This window comes from Tamandua tetradactyla, chromosome 18 (assembly GCF_023851605.1).
Source record: "Tamandua tetradactyla isolate mTamTet1 chromosome 18, mTamTet1.pri, whole genome shotgun sequence".
NCBI classification, from domain to species: domain Eukaryota; kingdom Metazoa; phylum Chordata; class Mammalia; order Pilosa; family Myrmecophagidae; genus Tamandua; species Tamandua tetradactyla.
In genome coordinates, this window is record NC_135344.1 from 59,657,543 (window position 1) to 59,681,681 (window position 24,139).

General features: G+C 38.7%; 1 protein-coding gene across 2 annotated transcripts in view; it reads right to left on the reverse strand.

Annotated features, from left to right (window-relative positions):
* LAMA3 (laminin subunit alpha 3) overlaps positions 1-24,139 on the reverse strand; it is a 318,755-nt gene that overhangs the window by 207,966 nt on the left and 86,650 nt on the right. For both annotated transcript variants that reach the window (XM_077135789.1, XM_077135788.1), the window contains exons 6-11: positions 22,175-22,266; positions 16,899-17,020; positions 13,722-13,840; positions 8,940-9,030; positions 8,222-8,353; positions 6,784-6,846 (exon numbers count right to left, since the gene is read on the reverse strand). In XM_077135789.1, the coding sequence (XP_076991904.1) occupies positions 6,784-6,846; positions 8,222-8,353; positions 8,940-9,030; positions 13,722-13,840; positions 16,899-17,020; positions 22,175-22,266 (619 nt within the window). The remainder of the gene's footprint in view (positions 1-6,783; positions 6,847-8,221; positions 8,354-8,939; positions 9,031-13,721; positions 13,841-16,898; positions 17,021-22,174; positions 22,267-24,139) is intronic.

Genomic DNA, 24,139 nt, shown 5'->3' on the forward strand with positions numbered 1-24,139 from the left:
TTATACATCATGACCAAGTAGGATTCATCCCAGGTATGCAAGGATGGTTCAATATAAGAAAATCAATTAATGTAATACACCATATCAACAAATCAAAGCAGAAAAATCACATGATCATCTCAATTGATGCAGAGAAGGCATTTGACAAGATTCAACATCCTTTCCTGTTGAAAACACTTCAAAAGATAGGAATACAAGGGAACTTCCTTAAAATGATAGAGGGAATATATGAAAAACCCACAGCTAATATCATCCTCAATGGGGAAAAATTGAAAACTTTCCCCCTAAGATCAGGAACAAGACAAGGATGTCCACTATCACCACTATTATTCAACATTGTGTTGGAGGTTCTAGCCAGAGCAATTAGACAAGAAAAAGAAATACAAGGCATCAAAATTGGAAAGGAAGAAGTAAAACTATCACTGTTTGCAGATGATATGATACTATACGTCGAAAACCCGGAAAAAGCCACAACAAAACTACTAGAGCTAATAAATGAGTACAGCAAAGTAGCAGGTTACAAGATCAACATTCAAAAATCTGTAGCATTTCTATACACTAGCAATGAACAAGCTGAGGGGGAAATAAGAAACGAATCCCATTTACAATTGCAACTAAAAGAATAAAATACCTAGGAATAAATTTAACTAAAGAGACAAAAAACCTATATAAAGAAAACTACAAAAAACTGCTAAAAGAAATCACAGAAGACCTAAATAGATGGAAGGGCATACCGTGTTCATGGATTGGAAGACTAAATATAGTTAAGATGTCAATCCTACCTAAATTGATTTACAGATTCAATGCAATACCAAGCAAAATCCCAACAACTTATTTTTCAGAAATAGAAAAACCAATAAGCAAATTTATCTGGAAGGGCAGGGTGCCCCGAATTGCTAAAAACATCTTGAGGAAAAAAACGAAGCTGGAGGTCTCATGCTGCTGGACTTTAAGGCATATTATGAAGCCACAGTGGTCAAAACAGCATGGTATTGGCATAAAGATAGATATATTGACCAATGGAACCGAATAGAGTACTCAGATATAGACCCTCTCATCTATGGACATTTGATCTTTGATAAGGCAGTCAAGCCAACTCACCTGGGACAGAACAGTCTCTTCAATAAATGGTGCCTAGAGAACTGGATATCCATATGCAAAAGAATGAAAGAAGACCCGTATCTCATACCCTATACAAAAGTTAACTCAAAATGGATCAAAGATCTAAACATTAGGTCTAAGACCATAAAACAGTTAGAGGAAAATGTAGGGAGATATCTTATGAAACTTACAATTGGAGGCGGTTTTATGGACCTTAAACCTAATGCAAGAGCACTGAAGAAGGAAATAAATAAATGGGAGCTCCTCAAAATTAAACAGTTTTGTGCATCAAAGAACTTCATCAAGAAAGTAGAAAGACAGCCTACACATTGGGAGACAATATTTGGAAACGACATATCAGATAAAGGTCTAGTATCCAGAATTTATAAAGAGATTGTTCAACTCAACAACAAAAAGACAGCCAACCCAATTACAAAATGGGAAAAAGACTTGAACAGACACCTCTCAGAAGAGGAAATACAAATGGCCAAAAGGCACATGAAGAGATGCTCAATGTCCCTGGCCATTAGAGAAATGCAAATCAAAACCACAATGAGATATCATCTCACACCCACCAGAATGGCCATTATCAACAAAACAGAAAATGACAAGTGCTGGAGAGGATGCGGTGAAAGAGGCACACTTATCCACTGTTGGTGGGAATGTCAAATGATGCAACCACTGTGGAAGGCAGTTTGGCGGTTCCTCAAAAAGCTGAATATAGAATTGCCATACGACCCAGCAATACCATTGCTGGGTATCTACTCAAAGAACTTAAGGGCAAAGACACAAACGGGCATTTGCATACCAATGTTTATAGCAGCGTTATTTACAATTGCAAGAGATGGAAACAGCCAAAATGTCCATCAACAGAAAAATGGCTAAATAAACTGTGGTATATACATACGATGGAATATTACGCAGCTTTAAGACAGAATAAACTTATGAAGCATGTAACAACATGGATGGACCTAGAGAACATTATGCTGAGTGAGTCCAGCCAAAAACTAAAGGACAAATACTGTATGGTCCCACTGATGTGAACTGACATTTGAGAATAAACTTGGAATATGTCATTGGTAACAGAGTCCAGCAGGAGTTAGAAACAGGGTAAGATAATGGGTAATTGGAGCTGAAGGGATACAGACTATGCAACAGGACTAGATACAAAAACTCAAAAATGGACAGCACAATAATACCTAATTGTAAAGTAATCATGTTAAAACACTGAATGAAGCTGCATCTGAGCTATACGTTTTTGTTTGTTTGTTTGTTTGTTTATTTGTTTGTCTGTCTGTTTGGTTTTTTTACTATTATTATTACTTTTATTTCTTTTCTCTACACTAACATTCTATATCTTTTTCTGGTGTGTTGCTAGTTCTTCTAAACCGATGCAAATGTACTAAGAAACGATCATGCATCTATGTGATGATGTTAAGATTTACTGATTGCATATGTAGAATGGTATGATTTCTAAATGTTGGGTTAATTTCTTTTTTTTTTTTTTTCGTTAATTAAAAAAAAAAAATTACTCACCAAAAAAAAAAAAAAAAAGTTGTAATCTGGACAATTGGGAATGGTCTTTGCCTTTTCCAAAGGCAGCCCTCTGGCAGCCTTCTGCTCCCTTAGGGAAATTCCAGGGGCAGTTTCTTTCTAATGTCCAGGTTTGTTTACAATAATTATAAAACTAAGGTTTGAACCCTGCTACCCAGGGAGTTTATCTTTTCTTTTCTTTTTTTTGTTTTCACCTCAGAAGTACTCATTTATATATTTATCTAAAAGTACCTATTTATTTTTAAGCAATTTGAATAGAGTACTTTAAAATTTTTTTGTTAATTTGCTATTACCATCTGGAGACAAATGTCTTTTGTCTTCTAGACAAAAACAGAAAGTCACAAAAGAACAGAAATAGAAATATTTTTGAGAGGGACAAATAAAGAACTGAATATACATTATCTTATCTCATTTCTGCCCTTTCGCAGAACAATTTTAGAACTATTCTCAGGCCATCTCTCCCAATTTTACATCACATTGAGGCCAGCTTGTGTTACAGAAATAAATCTTTTTCTCATAGGCTCATAACTAAAATCTTTCCAATTTTCAATACAGTCCAAAGGTTCCCATTTAAAAGACTTCCTGTAATCATTAATCAATTAGGAACACTTGACCAATACAAATGCAGTAAGATAAGCCCTAACAATTTAAAGACACCTGACACTTACTTTATATTTAAATAATACACCCACTAATAATTAGACTGAAAAACAGGCATTACATGCTTAACAAAGTGACTGACAACTAAACAAGCATTAAACACTTACTATACCTAGATAACACACAGTGAGCAGTTAAACAGTCCTACTTAATTTCATTGAACACCAATTAATTGTTGGATTACTTATTTTCCAGGAGCATACTCAACAAATTCAGGGCAGGGTTTTAAACCCTGTACGGAAAACTACAGGTCAGGGCCTCAAACCCCATACAGAATGGTACCCAGAAAACAGAAAGGTGTAGAGGTCAGAGCAAGGGGGATCATTCTGGAACCAAGACTGAGGCCTTCTAGCCCAGGTCTAGGGGACTCAAATCGCTGAATTAACTTCCTGATCCACTTCTACCTTGATGACCCACTCACCCAGTCAGATGTCTGGACTTGGAACTGGAAATGATTTCTCTGTTTGAAACTTCTTAAGGTGCCAAAAGGGTCTGGGGTGCCAGCAGAACAGAGAAAAGCCAGATTGTGGAGCCTGAGACTAAAGAATGTCTAGCAGCCACAAAAGGCTCAGTTACTGCACTTACCTGTTCTACCAGTGCCCCAGAATCTCAGGCAGATGGCCTCCTTCCTTCTTAGGACCTTTGGTCCCACCAAACTCTCCAATTGATATCAGACAAAGGTGTGGTATCTGCCCAGTGACTCAAATGACCAATTCTTGAAACACTGGGATTTCAGAAAGAGAAAGAATTTATTGCTAGGCTTGAAGCAGGAGAGCAGATGGCTTAGTGGGCCCAAAATCCAGCAGCCCCAAAATCTGTCTCCTGGAATCTAGGGGGTTCAAGGATTTATGAATTCAAACATAGGAGGCGGAGTTGTTACCATTACAATAGTAAGTATAAACAAGGCTGAGATTAGGCTAGAATGACCATTATAATAGTTATCATAAGCAAGAACAATTTACAAATGTAAAGGAACGAAACTGCTAGAACCAGTTAATGGCTAACTCAAGTTCTCCCATTAGCATTAGAGCATTTGCTCTTATAAGTTACTTTGAGAAAAAGACTGGATAAAAGGAGTAACAGTTCTTACAATCATAAAGGCACAAGATAAGGACTTTTACAATCATTATTAGTATCAGCACAGCTGAATTATAGTTCAGAGATTTCAGGTATTTTTCTCTTTCTACTCTAATATACCAGAATGGAAAAAAAAAAAAGTCATCTTTATATAATGATTCAGTAGTCATAATCATCCTTGAAATCCTAACTTCTCTGTTACATGTTGTGCTGCCCAACAACTTGATGACATTTCCTTGCTCATTTTCTCCCCCACCCTCCTAGGTGACTCTTTTACCCCTTATCTCTCTCCAACTCCAACACCTCCTTCTCTATCCCCACTTTCTGCCCCTGACCTTGCTTCTTATTTCACACAGCAAAAAGATGGAGCAACCCACAAATTCCTCTCATGGCATCTGTCTGCCTCCACCCTAGGCCCATGTGCTTTGCCTTCTCTTCATTTACAGTCTTTCTTCTTCCAAGAAATGGAAACTTCCTCCTTCAGTGTGCTCATTCCAAAAGCCCCAGAGACACTCAAGAGTCCTCTCTTTCTCTTGTATTCTGCTCCAGTCCAGCAATCATTCAGCAAACTCTGTCAATTCTACCTTCTGATTATGCCTGCATTTGTCCACTTTGCATTGCCTTCACTTGGATTACCCTGGTCCAAGCCACCATCATCTCTTTCTCATGGATTACTAAAACAGCTTCCCAGCAGGTCTCTCTGCTTCTTCTCTTCTCCTCCTATAATATGTTTTTAACACAGTAACCACAACATCCACATATAAGGACACTTCTCTGTGCAAAACTCTCCATGGCTCATCTCGTTCAGAGTGAAAATTAGTCTTTATCATAGCAGACAAGAACCTACAATCCGGTCCCTGGTACTTCCGTTTCTTACTGTTCTCTTCCTTACTCACTCTGCTTTTACACATCTGGCCTCCTTTAGGTCACTGAACACTACTGCCGCAGGGACTCTGAACTTGCTTTTTCCAATGCCCAGGATGCTTTCCCCCATAGATACCTGAATCCTTACCTTAATTTCCTGCCCAGAGAGGCCTTCCTTGGCTACCCTAATTAAATTTGAAAATCTCACATTCCTTAGCCATCTTCTCAGCCTTACTTTTTCCACAGTACTTATCACTAGGGCTGCCTGTAGCCCATATCCTAATAGACTATCTTATTGCACAACCTCAACTGCTCTGCCAAGGGGAACTCTGCAGAACCCATCTTCTTTCCTGCTCATTAGTGCTACATATCTGTCACCACACCCTGGACACTGCAGGAATAAGTGTACACATGCTCACACATGCTCCACACATCCACTCCCCACAAAGATGACCATGTGACCATCAGGCCTCTGTGGTCATCCATACTCAGTGGGTGACTGAGCGTGATCCCTGCGAGTATGGGCTTTGTGCACATGGTGTGCCCTTCTGAGTGTGCATATACCTGCATGCGTCATGTGGGCTTATGTAGGAAACAGCTCTTTCCCCAACTCCAGGACTGAGCCGAGAGGCCTGGAATCTTCTCATGTGAGTTAGTTTATGTCTATGATGAGAATAATACCCCCTGCTCCCAAGAATGGTTCTCTTGTGCAGGACACTACCTGAACACAGGCATGCAGCAGCCCTGCATATCATAATCTAACACATCATATATTTTGTTTAGTGATGTGTACATTAAGTATGTTATTGTGTGACTCCTCCCACCGGAATATAAGTTCTTTTATTCTGTTCACCGCTAGGTCCTCAACAGTTAGTGCTGCTTTGTACAAGATAGGGGATGACAAAATACATACAGAATGAATGATTAGGTAGATGTAGTACCTACATCCTTCCATCCCAAAGGTTGTTTACTGCATACCCCTGCTACTCTCTGCCCAGGGCCTTTTCCTGACTGTATAAGCTCCTCAGTCTTTCTGCTGGCCAAGCTGGCAATGCCCAAGAGAGAATGTCCCAGAAGCAAGCCTCCTTCCATGGCAGATTATCCTGTCAATATCAATCAATAAATCTAAGCAAGTTCTGTGCTGTCCCCTATAGGTGCTTAGAGGGATGGAGCTACGGCAGTTAAAACACTCTTACTGGTGTTTCCTGGGATCACTTCCCTAATAATCTACTGGTTTTGGAACCCAAATAAGACAGTAGGCCAAGGGCAGTCACTGAAGATTTTTGAGCAAGCCAATGCTGTAATCCCAGCTCCTTTTGTTTTCTTGATCAGGTAGTGCCATTATAAAGGACAAAGTAGAGAATGGTGACTGGTTTCAGGAGCTCAAATTTGGAGACACCTGCAATATGCCCACCATGTTTCAGTAACAGGATTTGAACTTGGGCATAGCCACGTGCACAGGAAATAGGAAAAGGATTCTGGGTATAACATTTTCATTGAACCTAAACCAAGAGGGAGGTTACTTGCCTCTTATATCTCCAGCTACAGGATCTTCTGGACTTGGAGTAGAAATAGGAAAAATGGGAATTCCTGTAAAATAGTTAATTACAAAATACAGAGAATGATTAATGAAACAATAAACTAAAACATAAAATTGCACTTACTAAAAGAAGCAAGCCCTCTCTAACTTAGCAAAGAATAGTGGGTAGAAACTAATTGAAAAAAAGGCAGCATTGAGGTATTTAAAATTTCTAGTAACTGGATATTCACAAACAAAAGTGGATGTTTGATGTTCACAAGAGCTAAATATCAACCTAAGCATGCATGAGGTTGGCTTCTTCAGCATCTTTACTGTTTTTTTTTTAATGTAAGATTGCAAATAACTTCTTAAAAAATGTTTTCTTTTAAGTTTATTCCTCAAAATTTTGCTTATGCCATAAAATTGTTTTAAGTTTCTTTTTTCACTAAAAAGGTATATGCAACTCTTTCTCACTCCCATTCAGATTCTAAATTAAGTCCCAATGTGGTGCCATTTTATGATGGCAACTTTAAATAGGAGTTGATAAGATAATTTATAATCATCTTGCAAGCTAGAACACTCTGTAAAATGAAAGGGGATATTATTTTAATTTTCACCCTGGGCCAGCAGGTATGAACCAGGACATAAACCCATTCACATGAGTCCTGCCCCCATAGACCCACAACTCGCCTTAATGTACTTTCCCTGTGATTGATCTAAAGGAGGTGTGAGGGTGGGGATGGGAAGAATTAATATAGCAAGGGGCGGGGGAGGGGGCTCTTCTTGAGATAGTGCTCTTTGTTCTAACATAAAAGTGCAGTTTTTACACTGCTGCAGTGCAAACTGAACCCTAGTGTCAATAATCTACATAGCTGATTTCCTAATCTGTCCTGCTTCTGGTTCTTAGTGTTTCTGACATATGTGTATTTTTTTTCTTTATGCAATGGCAGAATGTTCACTTAAACTGCTGCAGAAAATGGAGGGAGGACCCAGGATAACATGACCTATTATATCGTAAGAAAAAAGAAATGCATCCTCCCAGCCCCCTGAAACATGACACATGCCATATACATGCAAATGAACCCCTGGAAGTCCATAGTGGTCCTTCTACCTTGGTGAAGAAAAATCCCCACACATGGATTACTGTCAGGTTGACAATATTTGGCCAATATCCGCCAACATTTGGCCCTTTTGGCCTACTATAATGGCCATTTCTATAGTACACCTTGGTGCTTTGGAGATACGAGATTATAAAACATGCTTATGTAAATTTTATATTCCAAACTTTTGGAAATACTCTCATGCATACATGACCTACCTGGCTCCCTTTCGATCCCCCACCCCCACCCCCATCCCAACCCTGCCTTCCTTGCCCTTAGGTCATAACACACAAAGCCCAGCTGTGTAACAAGAAGGAAAGCCTCTCCTACCTCAGCAGGTACTTACTCAAGCAAAACGGGAAATCATAGTACCCAACAGCACACTTCTCGCAGTTGTCTCCGTGGAAATTCGGCTTGCACCTACAACGGCCGGAGCCCTGCTCACAGTGGTCTGCATGCTCGGGGTTACAGCTGCAAGCTGAGAGAAATCCAAGTTTTAAAAAGATAAGTCCCTCGGTGTAGAAATGAGGCAACTATGCCCCCATTCTTCTCAGGCAAGTGTGAATACTTTCTCACTGGCCTGCAGTTATTTTTGAAAGGGCACAGAGTGAATGCTCTCTAGCTCATCTGCATACATCTGGGAGACTCTAACAGTTGAGCACATCATGCATCACTCCAGCCCTTCATCTCCTAGTGTCCTCTACCTAATTTGTTTAGAATTCATGTGTCCTGGGGATTCTTTTTGCTAAGACTCTGTCACCTCTATGGGACCATATCAGTGAGGAAGAAAGAGACTAGCGAAGTTATGAAAAAGCAAAGTTCCTGGAAAGGCACAATTGCATTCATGCAGTCCCACTTTCCTTTGCCAATGCCTATTCTTTGTGGGCACAAGCAAAGTGATGGGCAGTCTTCATGGGATGACGCTGACAAGGAAAGGAAGAGGGAACTAATAACATGAAGAGAGAGGGAAGGAAGGGAATTACCAACCGATCAGAAGGTCACCTGTTGGCCTCCCTAAAGCAATGGACATTATCTGAGATGTACCAAGTTGAAAAGAAACTTACGGATGCAGCCATGGGGGGCTTCAACTGGAACGCCGTAAGGCCGGTAATAACCCTTAGCACACCTTTCACAGTTCACGCCAGCTGTGTTATGCTAGGAAGAAACAAAGGAAACTTAGCAGGAAGCGTACTGGAGAAGTCTGTATTACACGCTATTCATCCAGAGAAATAAGCTGATCAGGATATAATTCTCTCATGTCCAGGTGTAACTGGAAAGTCACTAAAAAAGAAAAAAAGTATTGATCTTGATCTTGTGTCTCCAAGTCATAGTGCAGGATATCAGCTTGACCATGGCTCTGGAATTCTTTCCCCATTGGAGTAGGAAATGAGGGAAAGTTCCCTGAACAGAACAAGACAGGCTTTTCCCTCTACCACAGAGTTTGCTTAATGAAGCACCTGGCATTTGAGTGAGAAAAAAAAGCTCAGGAGAACTATACCCCATATCTTCATTCAGAAAAACCAATGAGTGGATAAAAAGTCATATTTGGGTTTAACCCAAGAAATAAAGGGTCATGTGTAAATTTATATTTTCTCCCATTTTGTTAGAAATAGTATATACAGATCCTTTTCTCTCACTGTTCTAATTTTATCTGTACTTTAGTCATGAAACTATTCTCCAAACGTTTCTATTACGTAAATGGAAAAAGTAGGCATGAGTCTCATACACAGAGCTCATTTTAAAGTTTAATACCAGGCAACTTTTTATATTTCATAATTAATACTTATAATTGCTACAAAATTGAATTACCCAACATGCATCATCAGTTTCCAAGAACCATACACCATGGATTTAGCCGTATTCTGGCTTGCTCTCTACAATGTGGAAATAATCAGAACAATGTTCTTTCATTAATGAAAGGAAGGGCAATAGGAAGTTAATAAGAACAAATATAACACATTTTGACCCATACAAGAGTTTGCATAGAAAGACAAGAGGAGAGAACAAAAACCCTTTCTGTAGTCTTTCCCATGCTTTGGGCGATTTTATTAATTACAGCCTTTTATTTATTACCATTCTTTGACCTATGGGCTAAAATCTGAGGTCTGAAACCACATTGGAGACGTTTCTGTTTTTAAATTTACATGCATAAACATCTCCAGCAAATAAGAAACAGCTGTAGCCCATCCTCCCTTCTCATCAAATGCAATTAACCCCTCAACTCTGTCACTTGCCACTGTGAATTATAATAGACCAAGGGCATCAACTTAACCCTGGCTGTGGAATTTTTCCCAGTGGATAGGAAATGAGGAAAAATTCTCTGAAGTGGAAAGAGCAAGCTTTCCCCTCTATCACAAAATTTTCTCACTGCCATTTGAGTGAGAAAAAAAAAATTCTTTCCACATAGAAGTTATATTTTTTAGGACACGAAGAACAGAAACAAATGACTGAGGGAGCAGCAGAAAACTTTGCTGATAGAAAAGCACCTGCAATTTGCCTTCAATACCAGGTGATTCCCTAGGACTTGTGCTACGTGCCACATAGTTGGACCACAGTTCACTCAGGTCAAAGCCCAAAGGACATTGGAGACTCCACCATTTCTATAATGAAGGGACTGAAAGAGTAGATGCCTAAAGTTGTACTTGTATGACACTTTACAAAAGATGAGAAAAACTCAATCACCCAAGCTTTAGAGTGAGGTGGGTGCTGACAGATTCTATGCAGGGGGTAAATCCAGTTTACCAGTTCAGTTAATTCAGAACCACTTGTTGAAAGGATTCTCCCCTATTGGATTGCTTTGGTACTTTAGTCAAAAATCAAATATTCATTTAAGTATGGATCCATTTCTAAACTTTCTGTTACATTGATCTATTCATCCATCCTCATGTCAGTTTCACACTGTAGGTTTTATAATTAATCTTGAAGTGAAATAATTTTTAAGACCTCCAAATTTGTTTCGCTTTTTCAAACTGGTTTTGGATATTCCAAACTGTTTATATATCCACATAAATTTTAGATTCCACTCATCAATTTCTATCCAAAAGCCCACGTCTAATCTTTAGATCAGTTTGGGGAGAAATGACATGTTAGCAATATTGAGTCTTCCAATATGTTACTTTTCTCTATCTATTTAAGTCTTTCTAAATTTCTCTCAGTAATGTTTTTTTAGTTTTAGTACAGAGGTATTATATAACTTTCATTAAATTTACTCCTAATTATTTAATGCTTTTTCGACTATTTTAAATTGAATTTTATTTCATTTTCTAATTAATGCTACTAGTATATAAAATACAATGAGCTTTTATATTTTATTCTTGTATCCTATAACCTGCTAAATTTGCTTATTAGTTCTAATAGTTATTTTGTAGATTCTATGATGATCATATTGGTCAGCAATTTTTTATAATGCCTTTTTCATAATATCTGTCAAGTATTGAGGACTAAGGCTATGAGGACCTCATCAAACAAGTTGGGAAGTGTTCCCTCCTCCTCTGTTTTCTGATAGAATTTGCTTAAGAATGGTGTTTCCTCTTAAAACATTTAATAGAATTCACCAGTAAAAATCTATGGGCCTGGCATTTTCTTTGTGGGAAAGTTTTACTAATTACTTCAGTTTCTTTCCCTGAAATAGAGCTATTCAGATGCTCTGTCTCATCTTGTGACAGTTTTAGCAAATTATACTTTTCAAGACATTTATCCAGTTAATCCAATCTAGGTTGTCAATTCTGTTGGCATAATATTCTCTTATTTCTTTCTTTCTTTTTTTTATATATGGGCAGGCACCGGGAATCGAACCCGGGTCCTCAGGCATTCCAGGCAACCGTTCTTGCCTGCTCAGCCACCGTGGCTCACCCATAATGTTTACTTTTTTTTTTTTTTCTCATGGGCAGGCACCAGGAATCGAACCTGGGTCCTCTGGCATCACAAGCAAGCATTCTTGCCTGCTGAGCCACTGTGGCCCTCTTATTTATTTCTTAATGTCTATAAATGCTGTAGTGGTCTCTCTTTTATACATGATATTTTACGTCCCTGTTTACCTCTGATAATGTTGTCTTTAAGACTATATTATCTGATATTTTATCTGGTATTAATATCACCATTCTGTTACGTGGTATTTTTTTCCATTCATTTACTTTCAACTTACCTATATATTTACATTTAAAGTTCATAACTGGTAAGCAGAATACAGTTGGATCTTACTTTCTGATCTATTCCAATAATTTCTGCCTTTGAATTGGAGTGTTTATTCTATTAACATTCAATGTATTTATTGATGCAGTTGCACTTAGGTTTACTATTTTCCTATTTGTTTTATTTTTGTCCACTTCCTTTTGTTTTTGTTTGTATGTGGATTTGCATCTGTGCATATGCATACTTGTATCTGTTATTTGTCCCTCTGCTCCTCCTTTCATCCCTTCTTTTGGATTACTTGAATAATCCTTAAAACTCATTTTTTTCTATTGGCCTTTCACCAACCCTTCTTTGTATTATGTTGTTAGTAACTGCTTTAAGGATTACAATGTACATCCTTAAATTTTCCAGTCTACTTAGAGTTAATATCATATCACTTCATGAAAACTATAGACGCCTTGCAGTCCTATATGTCCATTTAATTCTCTCCTTGTTTTACATGTCTTAGCTTCATATATATTATATCTTTATTATAAATTCCACAGAACTTTCTCTTTGCTCTTTGATTATGAAATAATTCAGAATTAGTTAAGCTAACTAAATATCTAAGCTAACAAATGCATTTTAAGTTGAAGTTGGGAAAATAGTCGGTGTTCCGAAAGAAGAGTTCAGTAATTTCATATGAAAAAGAAAATGCTTTTTCAGTCACTATGCAAAAAAAACCCTATATTGATGGTTTTCTCAAACAGCCAAGTACAAAACATCATGAGAAAAAGAAGAGTAGAAACAACACATTCTAAAGACATACTGAAGAAACATCAAAGGAGCAGGGCCCTTCATCTGGAGAAAGGATTCTACCTACACATCTTAGTCCAGTGCATCTTCAACTCTAATATGCATATGAATCCCCTGAGGGTCTGGTAGTACATAGCCTTAAGATCCTGGGATCTTTCACTTACATATGAAACCCTGTGATATGTAACAAGCCAGAGAGAGGTGGATCTCTCTCTGAGTGTGTGGCCCAGGTTCCATAAAAGTGGACCTCTCATAGGAATAGTGTCTCTTTCATTGTAACATTAACAAAACCTCACTCTAAAAGCCCATAAGAAGAAATGGTAATAAAGTCCAAATCCATAAACATTTTGTTTGATTTTTAATGAATATCTTAATGCATGAATACATGTACCCTCCTGTATCACATACCCCTCTTGGCTAAATTCCAGTGATCCCATTTGTCCTACAAAGGGATGAACAATCAGTGTTTTGTGTTTGGTTTTCTATGATAGGCAGCATAGATGCACTTCCTCACTGAGTTGGATTCAGAATCCTTCTGCAAATAAGATTAAGGCTCAGCACTGAAGTTCACAACTGTTTGCCCTTCCTGTTTTACAATCATTCTGCATAAGATGGGTAGCACTCAGGAAGGCAGTCAGGATGGTCAGGAAGTCTCCTCTCCATTTAGGCAAAGACCTACTCGAATAACCTATTCAAAAGAATAACCTAATCAAAAGAGTGTGCGTGAACATGCCTTAGTCCACTCTCCCTACAAAGCCTAAATTACACGTAGTTAACAAGGCCTTTTGGGTGCAAAAGTAGAGAATGGTCTCAGAAAACACTTTTAATTGCACATCATGTCTTTACACCTCTATGGGAGCAGGGCTTACTAGACGCTCATTTCCTGTGACACTTCCTCTTTGACTTCAATAGTGCCTCACCTGGCAATTAATGCAGACCCCTCCACCGGCATAGATGCCGTGGATATTCAAGCTTGCCTGCTGCCTCTCAATATCTGGATCATAGTAACAGTCGACGGCATGGCCATGGCAGTTGCATGCTGAAAAAAACATTAGTAAGTCAAGATTCCATCATTACCATGAGACACTTCGTGATTTCTCCCAAATAATATTACTGCTCATTGAGCTCCAATAAAATTTATTTAGAGCACCAAGGACATTCTCAGTGGAAAATTTTAGGAATTTTTACACTATAACAATATGTAATTTGTAGCTCCTTTTATTTGATATTAAGGAGGAATTTCTTTCTTGAAAATGATAATATATAATTACAACAAAGTGAGAGAAACTATTACTGCTGCTGCTATTACTAATGCTAATAACATTAACTCTCCTCACAGTAAACTTTGAAAAGTGTTTTACATGCATTTTATCAATTGATCTGTATAATAATTCTAAGGTAGGCATCATTTTCTCCATAGCTTCAATGGGCGAGTCAAAGCTTAGAGAGGTGAAAGTATGGATCCATGCTTACATAACTTTTAAGTATGAAAGGCAGAATTCTGACCCTATACTTTCAGCCAATATTTCTAAAGCTTTCATTTCAGCACAATTTATCATAGCAGAGAAACTGAAAATAATCTCAGAGTCTAACTATATGGGAATGGCTAAGTAAATAACAGATATATTTGCTTGACTGTAAATTCTACTAAGGCAGGGACTGCATGTGTTTTGTGAGCAGCAGAGCATAGTCCCTGGTTCATGGTGGGTACTCAACATACATCAACTGGATTGTCCTGAATCCACAGAGTGACAGCAGCATGTACCATCAAAAATGATGTCAAGGGGGTGCATGGGTGGTTCAGTGGTAGAATGCCTGCCCTCCATGCGGGAGACCTAGGTTCAGTTCCTGGACCATGCACACCCCAAAAAATGCCAAAGAATTTTTAATAATATGGGAAAATATCTAAAACATCAAGTGAAAATACCTAAATATCAAGTTCAGGATGGCATTGAATAGAAACATATTGATTATGGATAGAATAGAAACTTGATTATGGATAAAAAAAACACTAAAAGAGCAAACAAAATATGAATAGTGGCTCTCTTTGGGTAGTAATTGGTAGGTGATTTTCGTAAATTTATAATTTCCAAATTATTTAAAAGTAGTAGACGGTACTTCTAAAATTAATTTAATTTAAAACCCATTTAGGATTTTCATCTTTGCCAAGATGAATAAAATGTAACATGAGTAATATTTTCATTCTTTCCTTGGCAGAATATTATTCATGACATTTTATCCAAATCGAATTTTCCAAGTCTTTTCTAGTAATCTGTATGTCTTAATCAAGTTGCCAGGTGTATTTATTGGGGCAGAGGATTGAATTAGAAATTAGACAAGCTATCCTGTTTTTGCAGGTTGAGCATTTTCTTATTTTCATTTCCTCTTTGGCGCCATGATAAAAACAAATTCAAGGCATCTGTACTTACTACAGTAGTGATTTCTTTAAAAGTCCATTTATTTTAAATTATATAATTCAAATAGAATTTAGAACACACCTAACAAATGGCTCAGAATAGATATGATTTCTATAAGCTGTTTCTGTAACTTTTAACCATTTTGACAAGTTTTAAAAGGTTAAAAACTTATCAAAGGCAAAATTATTTACTTAAGTGTTGGAATGAAGTAAGTCATTCACTGAAGGGTTCCGTTAGTCTAGCAAACTAATCAAATTGCAGATGTTGAAGTTCATGTGCTCAACATCTATTCAAGCAAAATATCCAAAGCCAGCACCTGAAAGCAGTGAAAGAAATTATTCTCCTTTCTGACCCCAATATCTGGGTGTGAGGAATGGGGAAGTTACTGAGAAAGCACCTGCTAATTATTACTACAAAGTGGAAATGGTCATTCAAGTAACACGCCTGGATTCAAACATCCACCTGAGTGCTCACCTTAGGCAGCTATCAGCATCAATGTTACTTCTAAAATTAATTTAATTTAAACCCATTTAGGATTTTCATCTTTGCCAAGATGAATAAAATGTAATATGAGTAATATTTTCATTCTTTCCCTGGCAGAATATTATTCATGGCCTTTTATCCAAATCGAATTTTCCAAATCTTTTCTAGTAATCTGTATGTCTTAATCAAGTTGCCAGATATATCTATTGGGGCAGAGGATTGAATTAGAAATTGGAAAAGCTACCCTGTTCTTCCAGGTGGAGCATTTTCTTATTCAAAGTACCCAACAATGTTAGCATCTCTCAAAACATTCTTCATTGGACCTGCCTTTTGAATAAGTTTACTGCTCATATGATATTACTGGTCCTGTCTTTAAAGAGTTACAAAAATATTTGACCAAAAATTATAAAGTACAGATTATTACCCACCTAGTTCAACAAATTTGACTCCACATATCTTCTGATCATTGCAAAAAAACAAACCTACCTTCAAATGCTACAAATATTCAGAAAAGTAGGCCAGTCTCTGAAGCCAATAACTAAAAATTACAAAAATGTCTTTTGCTATTGGAATAAATATGCGACTTCCCAAGATCAGTTTAAAAGATACTTTCAGTTGAATGTCTTAGTTAGGGCTTGCTGGTTAAAAATAACAGTTTTCTTACTTTATATCCCACCCAGAAATTTAAAGCAACCTCCCATTTTTTCACTTCTCTTTCTTGTCCACCCCACTGTCTGTCCATCTCATCCTACTGCCCTGCTCTTCCCCCAGCCCCTACTCCCTCAACGCTCTCTATTTTGACATTAATCTCACCACCTTCTCTGTACCTCTAAATAGGTAGGATTCCTACCCAGTATCACATTTTAAGAAATGGAAAGGGTTTTAAAAATTATAATGGCTGTATCATATTCAATACTGCTAAGAAGAAAAGCCAACATGTTAAAGCCTCAATCCTTGAGCCATAGTGGAAGCTTAATACTTATTAACAATGATTATTGTTATATCTGTTCTATTTGTGCACTTTCACTACCATTTCTGATTTTTTCCATCATAGTGGGTAGACCTGATGTCCTAAGACTGCCATGATCCCAGCCTCTTTCTGAGCATGGACAAAGCACAGCACATGTCCTCAGGTAGATATGGGGGCGACACCCCCGAGAGGGGCCTCCCTTCCCAGGCCCACACCCACTGGCTCACCTTCACACTCATTGCTCTGCTCCGACGTGGCCGGTCGCCACTGCCTTTGATTGTGCCCAGCGCAGCAGCGGTTGCATGTCTCCCCGCAGGTATGGTGCTGACATTCACACTGAAATCTGGGCCTGTGGGCAAAGCACATCTCAGAGACGTGAAACGCTGGGGTTAAGACCAGCTGGTCCTGTGTATGAAAAACTGACACGTGATTTCCATCATCACAGCCATCCTAACAGGTACCGTTTATTGAGCAATTACAAGAACAAAGCACTCTGCATGTATTATTTCAAGTCCCCTAAATCCTGAGCTTATCATCTCCATTTCATAAACAAAGAAAGTAAGATCCAGAGATATTAAAGCATTTGCCAGAGGTCACACAATGACAAATGGAGAACCTGATTTCAAACTTCAGTCTGTCTGACTCCAAAGCCCCACACCCATCCTGGAGCTCTCTCTTCTGAACCCCTTTATATTCCAATAGAGGAATAAATCTCGACCACATTATATTCCAATAAATGAATAAATGAGCAAGGAAGTGCTGAGTTCACTGAGATGTCAGTTATTTCCTCACTAAGCTCTGGCATAGATGTGTGAGAAAGGTCTGCTCGAGTTTCTTGCTCTCAACCTGGGATCATGCACAGAGAATGACAGAATCCAAGAGACTGTTACTAATAGGATCTCAGAGGCTTCTGATGCCAGTGGCTTGCCAGCTCCAACACGTGGCAGCCAAAAGCAGAAATTACTTAACAGGGCAAAGGGCTAAGAAACTAAAAGTAGAAGTTCAAAGGATTATACATCTGTCCTAAAGTTTTCCGAGGTAAAATGAAACTGTTGCAGCCATCACATTGCACTAGAACTTGAGGCTTTGATCTCCCACTCATATGGGCAAGTTTAGCAATCCTTTTGCAAGGATTCAAACCAATTTTCCAAGAAGGCTCTTGGCTGTGCCTCTGGGGATCTCCTCAAATTTTCTGGATGGATTATATTCAGTTATGCTCCTAAGTGAAGGTATCTACCCTCTCTGAGCTCAACTGTCTGTTAAAGCAACATGGAGGAAGATTTAAATGGCAGCACAAAGCAGCTGGAGTCCAGATGGACACTTGTCAGAGAGGCAATTTCCACTCACTGTCATGAAATATTTAGTACAAATTGGCCAAAAGAATATGTAAGGACTGCTGGAAGAACATATAGTCCAACCAATTTCGCAAGTAGATTAACATTGAACCCAGCCACACACGCAAAAAGGAGCTGGGTACCTGTCTGAATCATACTGACACCCTTAAATAACTGCTTTTCCTGAATTGCTCTCATGAGGCCCAGGCTGATGGCTAATAGAGAAAACTTATCTGTATCTGTAAAGATGCTATTGAAGATGTTGTAGATTAGAGAATCATCCTTTATGAACATCCACCCAACTCCCAAGGTAAACTTATCTAGTCACAGTGTCAACAGTCATGTTTCTTTTAAGCAGCTGATTGATTTTTAGGTTATGATTATGGTGAAACAGGAAACTGAACAAGGCTCTTTTTTTGAGTTGACTGCTGGGAAGCTCAGAATTAAATTTGTGATCCATCCATCTAACCATGCATCAAGATCAGCATGGTTAAAGTATGCTTGGTTAAAGCCCTCTCCTACTTCCTCATGGGTTCTGCCTCAAAGGTAAATAACTTTTTTGATTGTCAAGCCTTGGCTTCCTCCATTAAATCACTGTCTCCTTAAATAGTATATAAGATTTTTTCCTTTTCACAGACGTGGATTTCATCAGCATTTGCTTCTGCTGGGAAGGAGGAAGGCAAGGCATTTTTTGTTGGCGTGGACTGGTGAAAAGTGAAACAGCCTTTCACTGCAGAATGGAGAGACAGTCTCTTCACTCATGTGTATTGGGAGCAGCTAACCACCCAGTACAGAACTCCAGGTCTGCAGGGTCCACAGGGTTTGGCAGCCCTTCCAGTGTGAAGCTCTCTAATGACTTCTTCTCTGCTTTGTGGCTATAGAACCTGTGGCTGTAGCCCAGGTTTTGATGAGAATGGAGCCCTGCATCCCTATGTCAGCCAGAGATCTCAGGGGAACTTGTGGTCTCAGACACAGTCACCCAGCTTAGCTTTTCCTGGAAGCTCACTTCGGTTTTCTTCTTGATCCAGAAAAGGAACTAGAAGCAAAGGGATCAAGAACATGCTATACTATCTTCCCAGCATGCATTTAAATTTTTGCTTTATCTCTGTCTCCATTTTATGACCCCAACTCATTTTTCCTTTTTTCAATTCGACTTCTAATTTGTATTTTGTATATTTTAATAAGCCATCATAGACCCTGAGCAACGCAGGAGAAAATGGAAAGAAAAAAAAAGGAATTCAGAAGACTAAAAAAATGAGAAAAGTGCCTTAATTTGGGGCAATTTGAGTCTCCAAATTTTATAAAATTCTTCCCAGAGCTTCCTGAACTATTCTTTTAGGGCAGTTTTACTTCCTTAAAACTGTTTATTTAACGATTAGCACCACTTACTTCAGGGATATTTACAACCAATACACAGATACCACGTTTATTATGTACCTTCTTAATCCCAGGTCCAGCTTTTAAAAGAGTAGACTTAAGGTCAAAATAAAACAAGATCAGAAAAAAGACTTTTCCTCAATCTTACCTGTTAGCCTAAAAATGAAATCCAAGTTAACAGAATGTGGAAATATTTATTGTATGTGGATGTGTTAGGTCAAAAGGTCAGTGATGACTTGGTGGACAGTGCCTGAGTGGGAAGGCAAGAGGTGCAGCCCCATGCCTGTCTAGCTCGTCTAGCTCTGTGTGGCTTGCAGCAAACGGAACTTGAGGGAGGCCCCCTGACTCCCACAGACACCAGGTCCCCACCTCCCACCCTGCATTATAATCCTCTAAAACCTTTAGGTCCTCCATAAAACTGGCACTTTGTTTGCAGAATCTCATTTTATTGTTTTATCTCTTTTGCCTAGTGAAAATATTTTTGATGGTGGAATGAAGAAATGAATGAAATGAAAGAAAGGCCCTTGAGGGTCAACTGTTCACACAAGACAAGAAGTCCCTTTCTTGAGCTTTCACACTGCTTCACAGACTTGAAAACTGACCTCCAGGAGCTTCAGGCTTTTTTGTTCAAGGCCCCAAAGCTTATCTGTAGCAGAGTTTGAGACTAAAACTCAGACTTTAATAGCTCTGTCTCTAACCTCTCTGATCAGTACACCATTCTCCTCTTGGGTAAAAGAGGGATAATAACTTTTGTGTTATGTAGTTGTACATGCACCTTGGAAACTGTAAAACACTATAAGATATATGGATATAAATATATAGTAAGAGAGTCTATGAAAATTAAAACTGGTAATTTCCTGATGAAAGTTCTTTGTTGTAAAAGGCAAGAAAAAGCTAGAGAATTCTTCATTTCCTAGTATGACATAAATCTAGTGGGGGGGGGGTGGATGAGAAGTAACAAAGTCACCTACTGAGTGAGAGAAGACAAGGACAGCAGTGCTAAGTTGGCAATTATTTGTTTAAAGCTTCAATCATTGGGTGTTGCTGCCATCCACTGAGCAACAGATTTCAGACTATGGGTTCCTTAAATGTTAGTTCTATCAAAATAAATCCCATTAAAAAGGAGTTTTCTCTATACAATTTATATCAATGTAGATTTTATTAAATCAAAGCTTTTAAAATATTGTAACATGTTAGCAGATAATTTATAGATAATTGAATTTTCTGCACAATACAGTAGTCTTAAATATACAATATTTTCAACAATGAAATGCAGATAAGATACTTTACTGGCAATGTATAACTAAGAAACTGAATGGCCAAATCATTTGAGCAAGAAAGTACATTAAATGCCTTTCACAAAATGACAGAAAATAACAGCTATGAAAAAAAATAATTAGACATTTCTGTAAGAATTAGAAATGGAAAACCTACAATAGTCTAATAGAATGACTCACAGGTTGGAATCAGCTCTAAGCTAGAAGATGAAAGTCTTATAAAGAGGAAGGAATTTACAAGTTTCTCAAATATGTTGTGATGTCCCTATTGGGATTCTGAGCTGCTATTTCTTTTGCCAGGAACACTGCACATAGCAAAATATCTGCCACACATTATTGTGATTGCTCATTTAGTGGTCAGTTGTCTGCACTAGCATCCTCGTCTTCCTTGTTTATCAGCATAGAACTGGTTCCTGTTACATACTAGGAGGCACTTGGGGAATATATGTTAAATAAGTGAATGACTTTTAGAAAATCCCACCACTCATGCTTAGTCGTTAACAGTGAAAATAAGCATTGTCACAGTTTATGTATCTAGGGTTAGCTTTGTGCCCGAGAGTGGGCATGGGTGGCACTACGTGGCCCTCCCCTGTTCCCCTCAGGATGGACCGACTTCCAGTGCTCTCATGCCAACCTACCATGATCCAGCCATTCTTTCCCACATGGCACCCTTTTGTGCTCACACTCTCCAACTCAGGATTCGACTGACCTGATTTCTGGTATCTTACCCCTGCCTTCCAGGAGGTTGCATGGCAGGATGGTTTAGCCATTAGTAAGTAAGTCCCTGCCAATCATAGGCCAGCTAGCCGGTGTGTGAGCAGTCTCACCTAGCAGCACCCGATCCCCAAGGTGGGATGTTGACATCAGGGGTTGCTGCAGGTCAGGTTTGGTAACTGGGGACTCTGCCTGACCCAGAAGTCAGGCCTAGAGATATACAAACCTGCATCTGACTGCAAAAAAACTATATCTCTGATAAATGTTGCTCATGAAGAATTGTAGACTTTAAAAAAAACACAGAACAAAAAAGACTACTATAGCTAGCATCCAGTAATTTCCAACCATTAAAAGCATCTCTCTGGTAGTGACAACACATCGACACAGTAATTTCCAAACTCTTAACATTCGCGATCCATGCATCTTGTTGCGTGCAAAATATATCTCAGTTAAAAACAAAAGGGATCCTAAGACATATATCCTTTGCCCCATTAGACCAGGAATGACAAATAGGTTTTATTTCTCAAGCCGACTCTAATTAACTATTAGCGGCTGGCTGAAGCACCGTCTTGGAGGAGAACTGGTGGCTGCGCCCAAGTCACACACGAAGACTGCCGTGGGCTACAGTAGGTAGGAGAAAGTGGAGGACTGCAAGGACTCAAGCAAGCATGTCTCCTGTTTGTTAACCCTAAAAAATTCCTGTTAGAGGCAGGACCCTAGAAACATTTAATGGCATGGAAACATCCACTGAAACAATTAAACTTATTCATAGCAAGGCTAAAAAATGTACAGCGCACTTACAGTTCTTCAGTGCTATTTGCATTACACACTTCAGCGTGGCCGTTGCAAACACATCGCCCACCAATGCTGATATCCTTTATGCTGTAATAATACTATATGACAGAAAAAAGAAGAGAGTAATGTCATTTTACTAAACAGCAACAGAGGCCAGCCCTTACTAATCTTTAACCCATGTCTTTATTTACACTGCTTCCATTCTATTCTGTACTCCTGAACTGCTTCTCTGCCTATCTCAATGCAAAAAAATAAAAAATAAAAAATAAATAACCAGATTCAGGTGTAGTTTGCCTTTCAAAATAGATGCCATCCTTAATCAAATTTAATCTCATACTGCCATAGTTGCCCGTCCTTAAAAATCAAATTCTTTAAATGCATTCACGGAAATTGCCTTTGAAAAGAATCATACCCTATAGCCTCTTTAAAAATATATAATTAATATTTTATAATTATATATATTATAAATATATATAATATTATCCCCTGTAGGGATAAGCCTGTAACTCCTCTAGTAAAAAAGTTATATATATATATATATATATATATATATATATATATATATATATATATATATATATATATATATATGTATAGGGCCACGGTGGCTCAGCAAGCAAGAATGCTTGCCTGCCATGCCAGAGGACCCAGGTTCGATTCCCTGTGCCTGCCCATGTTAAAAAAAAAAAAAAAATATATATATATATATATATATATAACTTTTTTACTAGAGGAGTTACAGGCTTATCCCTACAGCCTTTTGGCAAGAGAATAACTGCTAGTTCATTCTGGATTTTATGTATTAAACATTTATTTATGTGCCCCCCAACAATGTATTTTGCACCAGGCTCTGGGAAGGGAAGAAAACATTTACAAAGATGGATTAGACAGCATTGAGACTGGCAGGGACCACCAGTGGTTGTGGTGATCTTGCTAGATTGGTTTTTATCGGCCAAAGTCAAAGGGTCAAGCTCCAAAAACGCCAGACAGAGAAAGCTGTAAACCCAGCCAAGGCTCAACCCCTAAACCAAGCATAAATGTGGGTGTAGATACTCATTTACAAGGCCATCTATGCCAAGGCTTCTCCATCAGCGAGAACAAGTGGCACCTTCTCCAGCTCTCTTGCTTGTCATTATTAGCAGGAGGCTCACAGCAGCGAGCAAGGAATGTAGGGTTGCAGAGCAACATTTCTGAATTAGGTCATGATGCCAGCGAGCAGAATCCTTGTCAGTAGGAAGTCTCTAAATTCACAAGGATTTGCTGGGGGGTGGGGAGGGTCCTTTTTTTGTTTAGTGTAGTCATCTTAAAGAGTCCTATTCATTGGTGCTGGGGCTCTGTCCTGGTATTCTAATTCAAAACAGTTAAATCATTAATGCTTCCTAGCAACATTTTACTAAGGCTGAAGGGATCATGAACTCCTCTGGCTACTACCAGATAAATTCAGCATTAACAGGGCTTTCCATGCCAAGTTGCCACTCCAAGTTGCTGATCCCCACAGAGCTTTCTCTCTTCCCAGGTGCTAAGGGAGCAGCAGAAGAGAAAAGCGGCCCAGGTCAGCCTTTACTCTCACAGCATACACGACTTATGTGGTGGGTAGTTGATATTATATTCTTCCTCCTTAAGAAGCATCCGAGATTTGGGGGCTCAAGATTACATATGTGGTGTGCTCCACAAAAAATTACTTAGTAGAGGAGCCTACAGTCACCTAAGCAAAACGAAATACTCCTTTTTATGAGTGCAAATCCTGCAAACCTCCCTATCCCCACTACCAAAATACAATTAATGGGGAAGAAAAAAAGGTAGGGTGAGGCACATTTGTGGCAAGGCTCTAGGGCTCCTAGAATGGAAATGCAATCTGGCTGCAGTTTCATCTGGAAGCCCAGTCTTCCTCATAAATGTCCATCTTCTGAGCTATCACAGTCCCCACCTCTGCAGCAGCCCAGACAGGGCTAAGTGAGGAGAAGAAAGAGA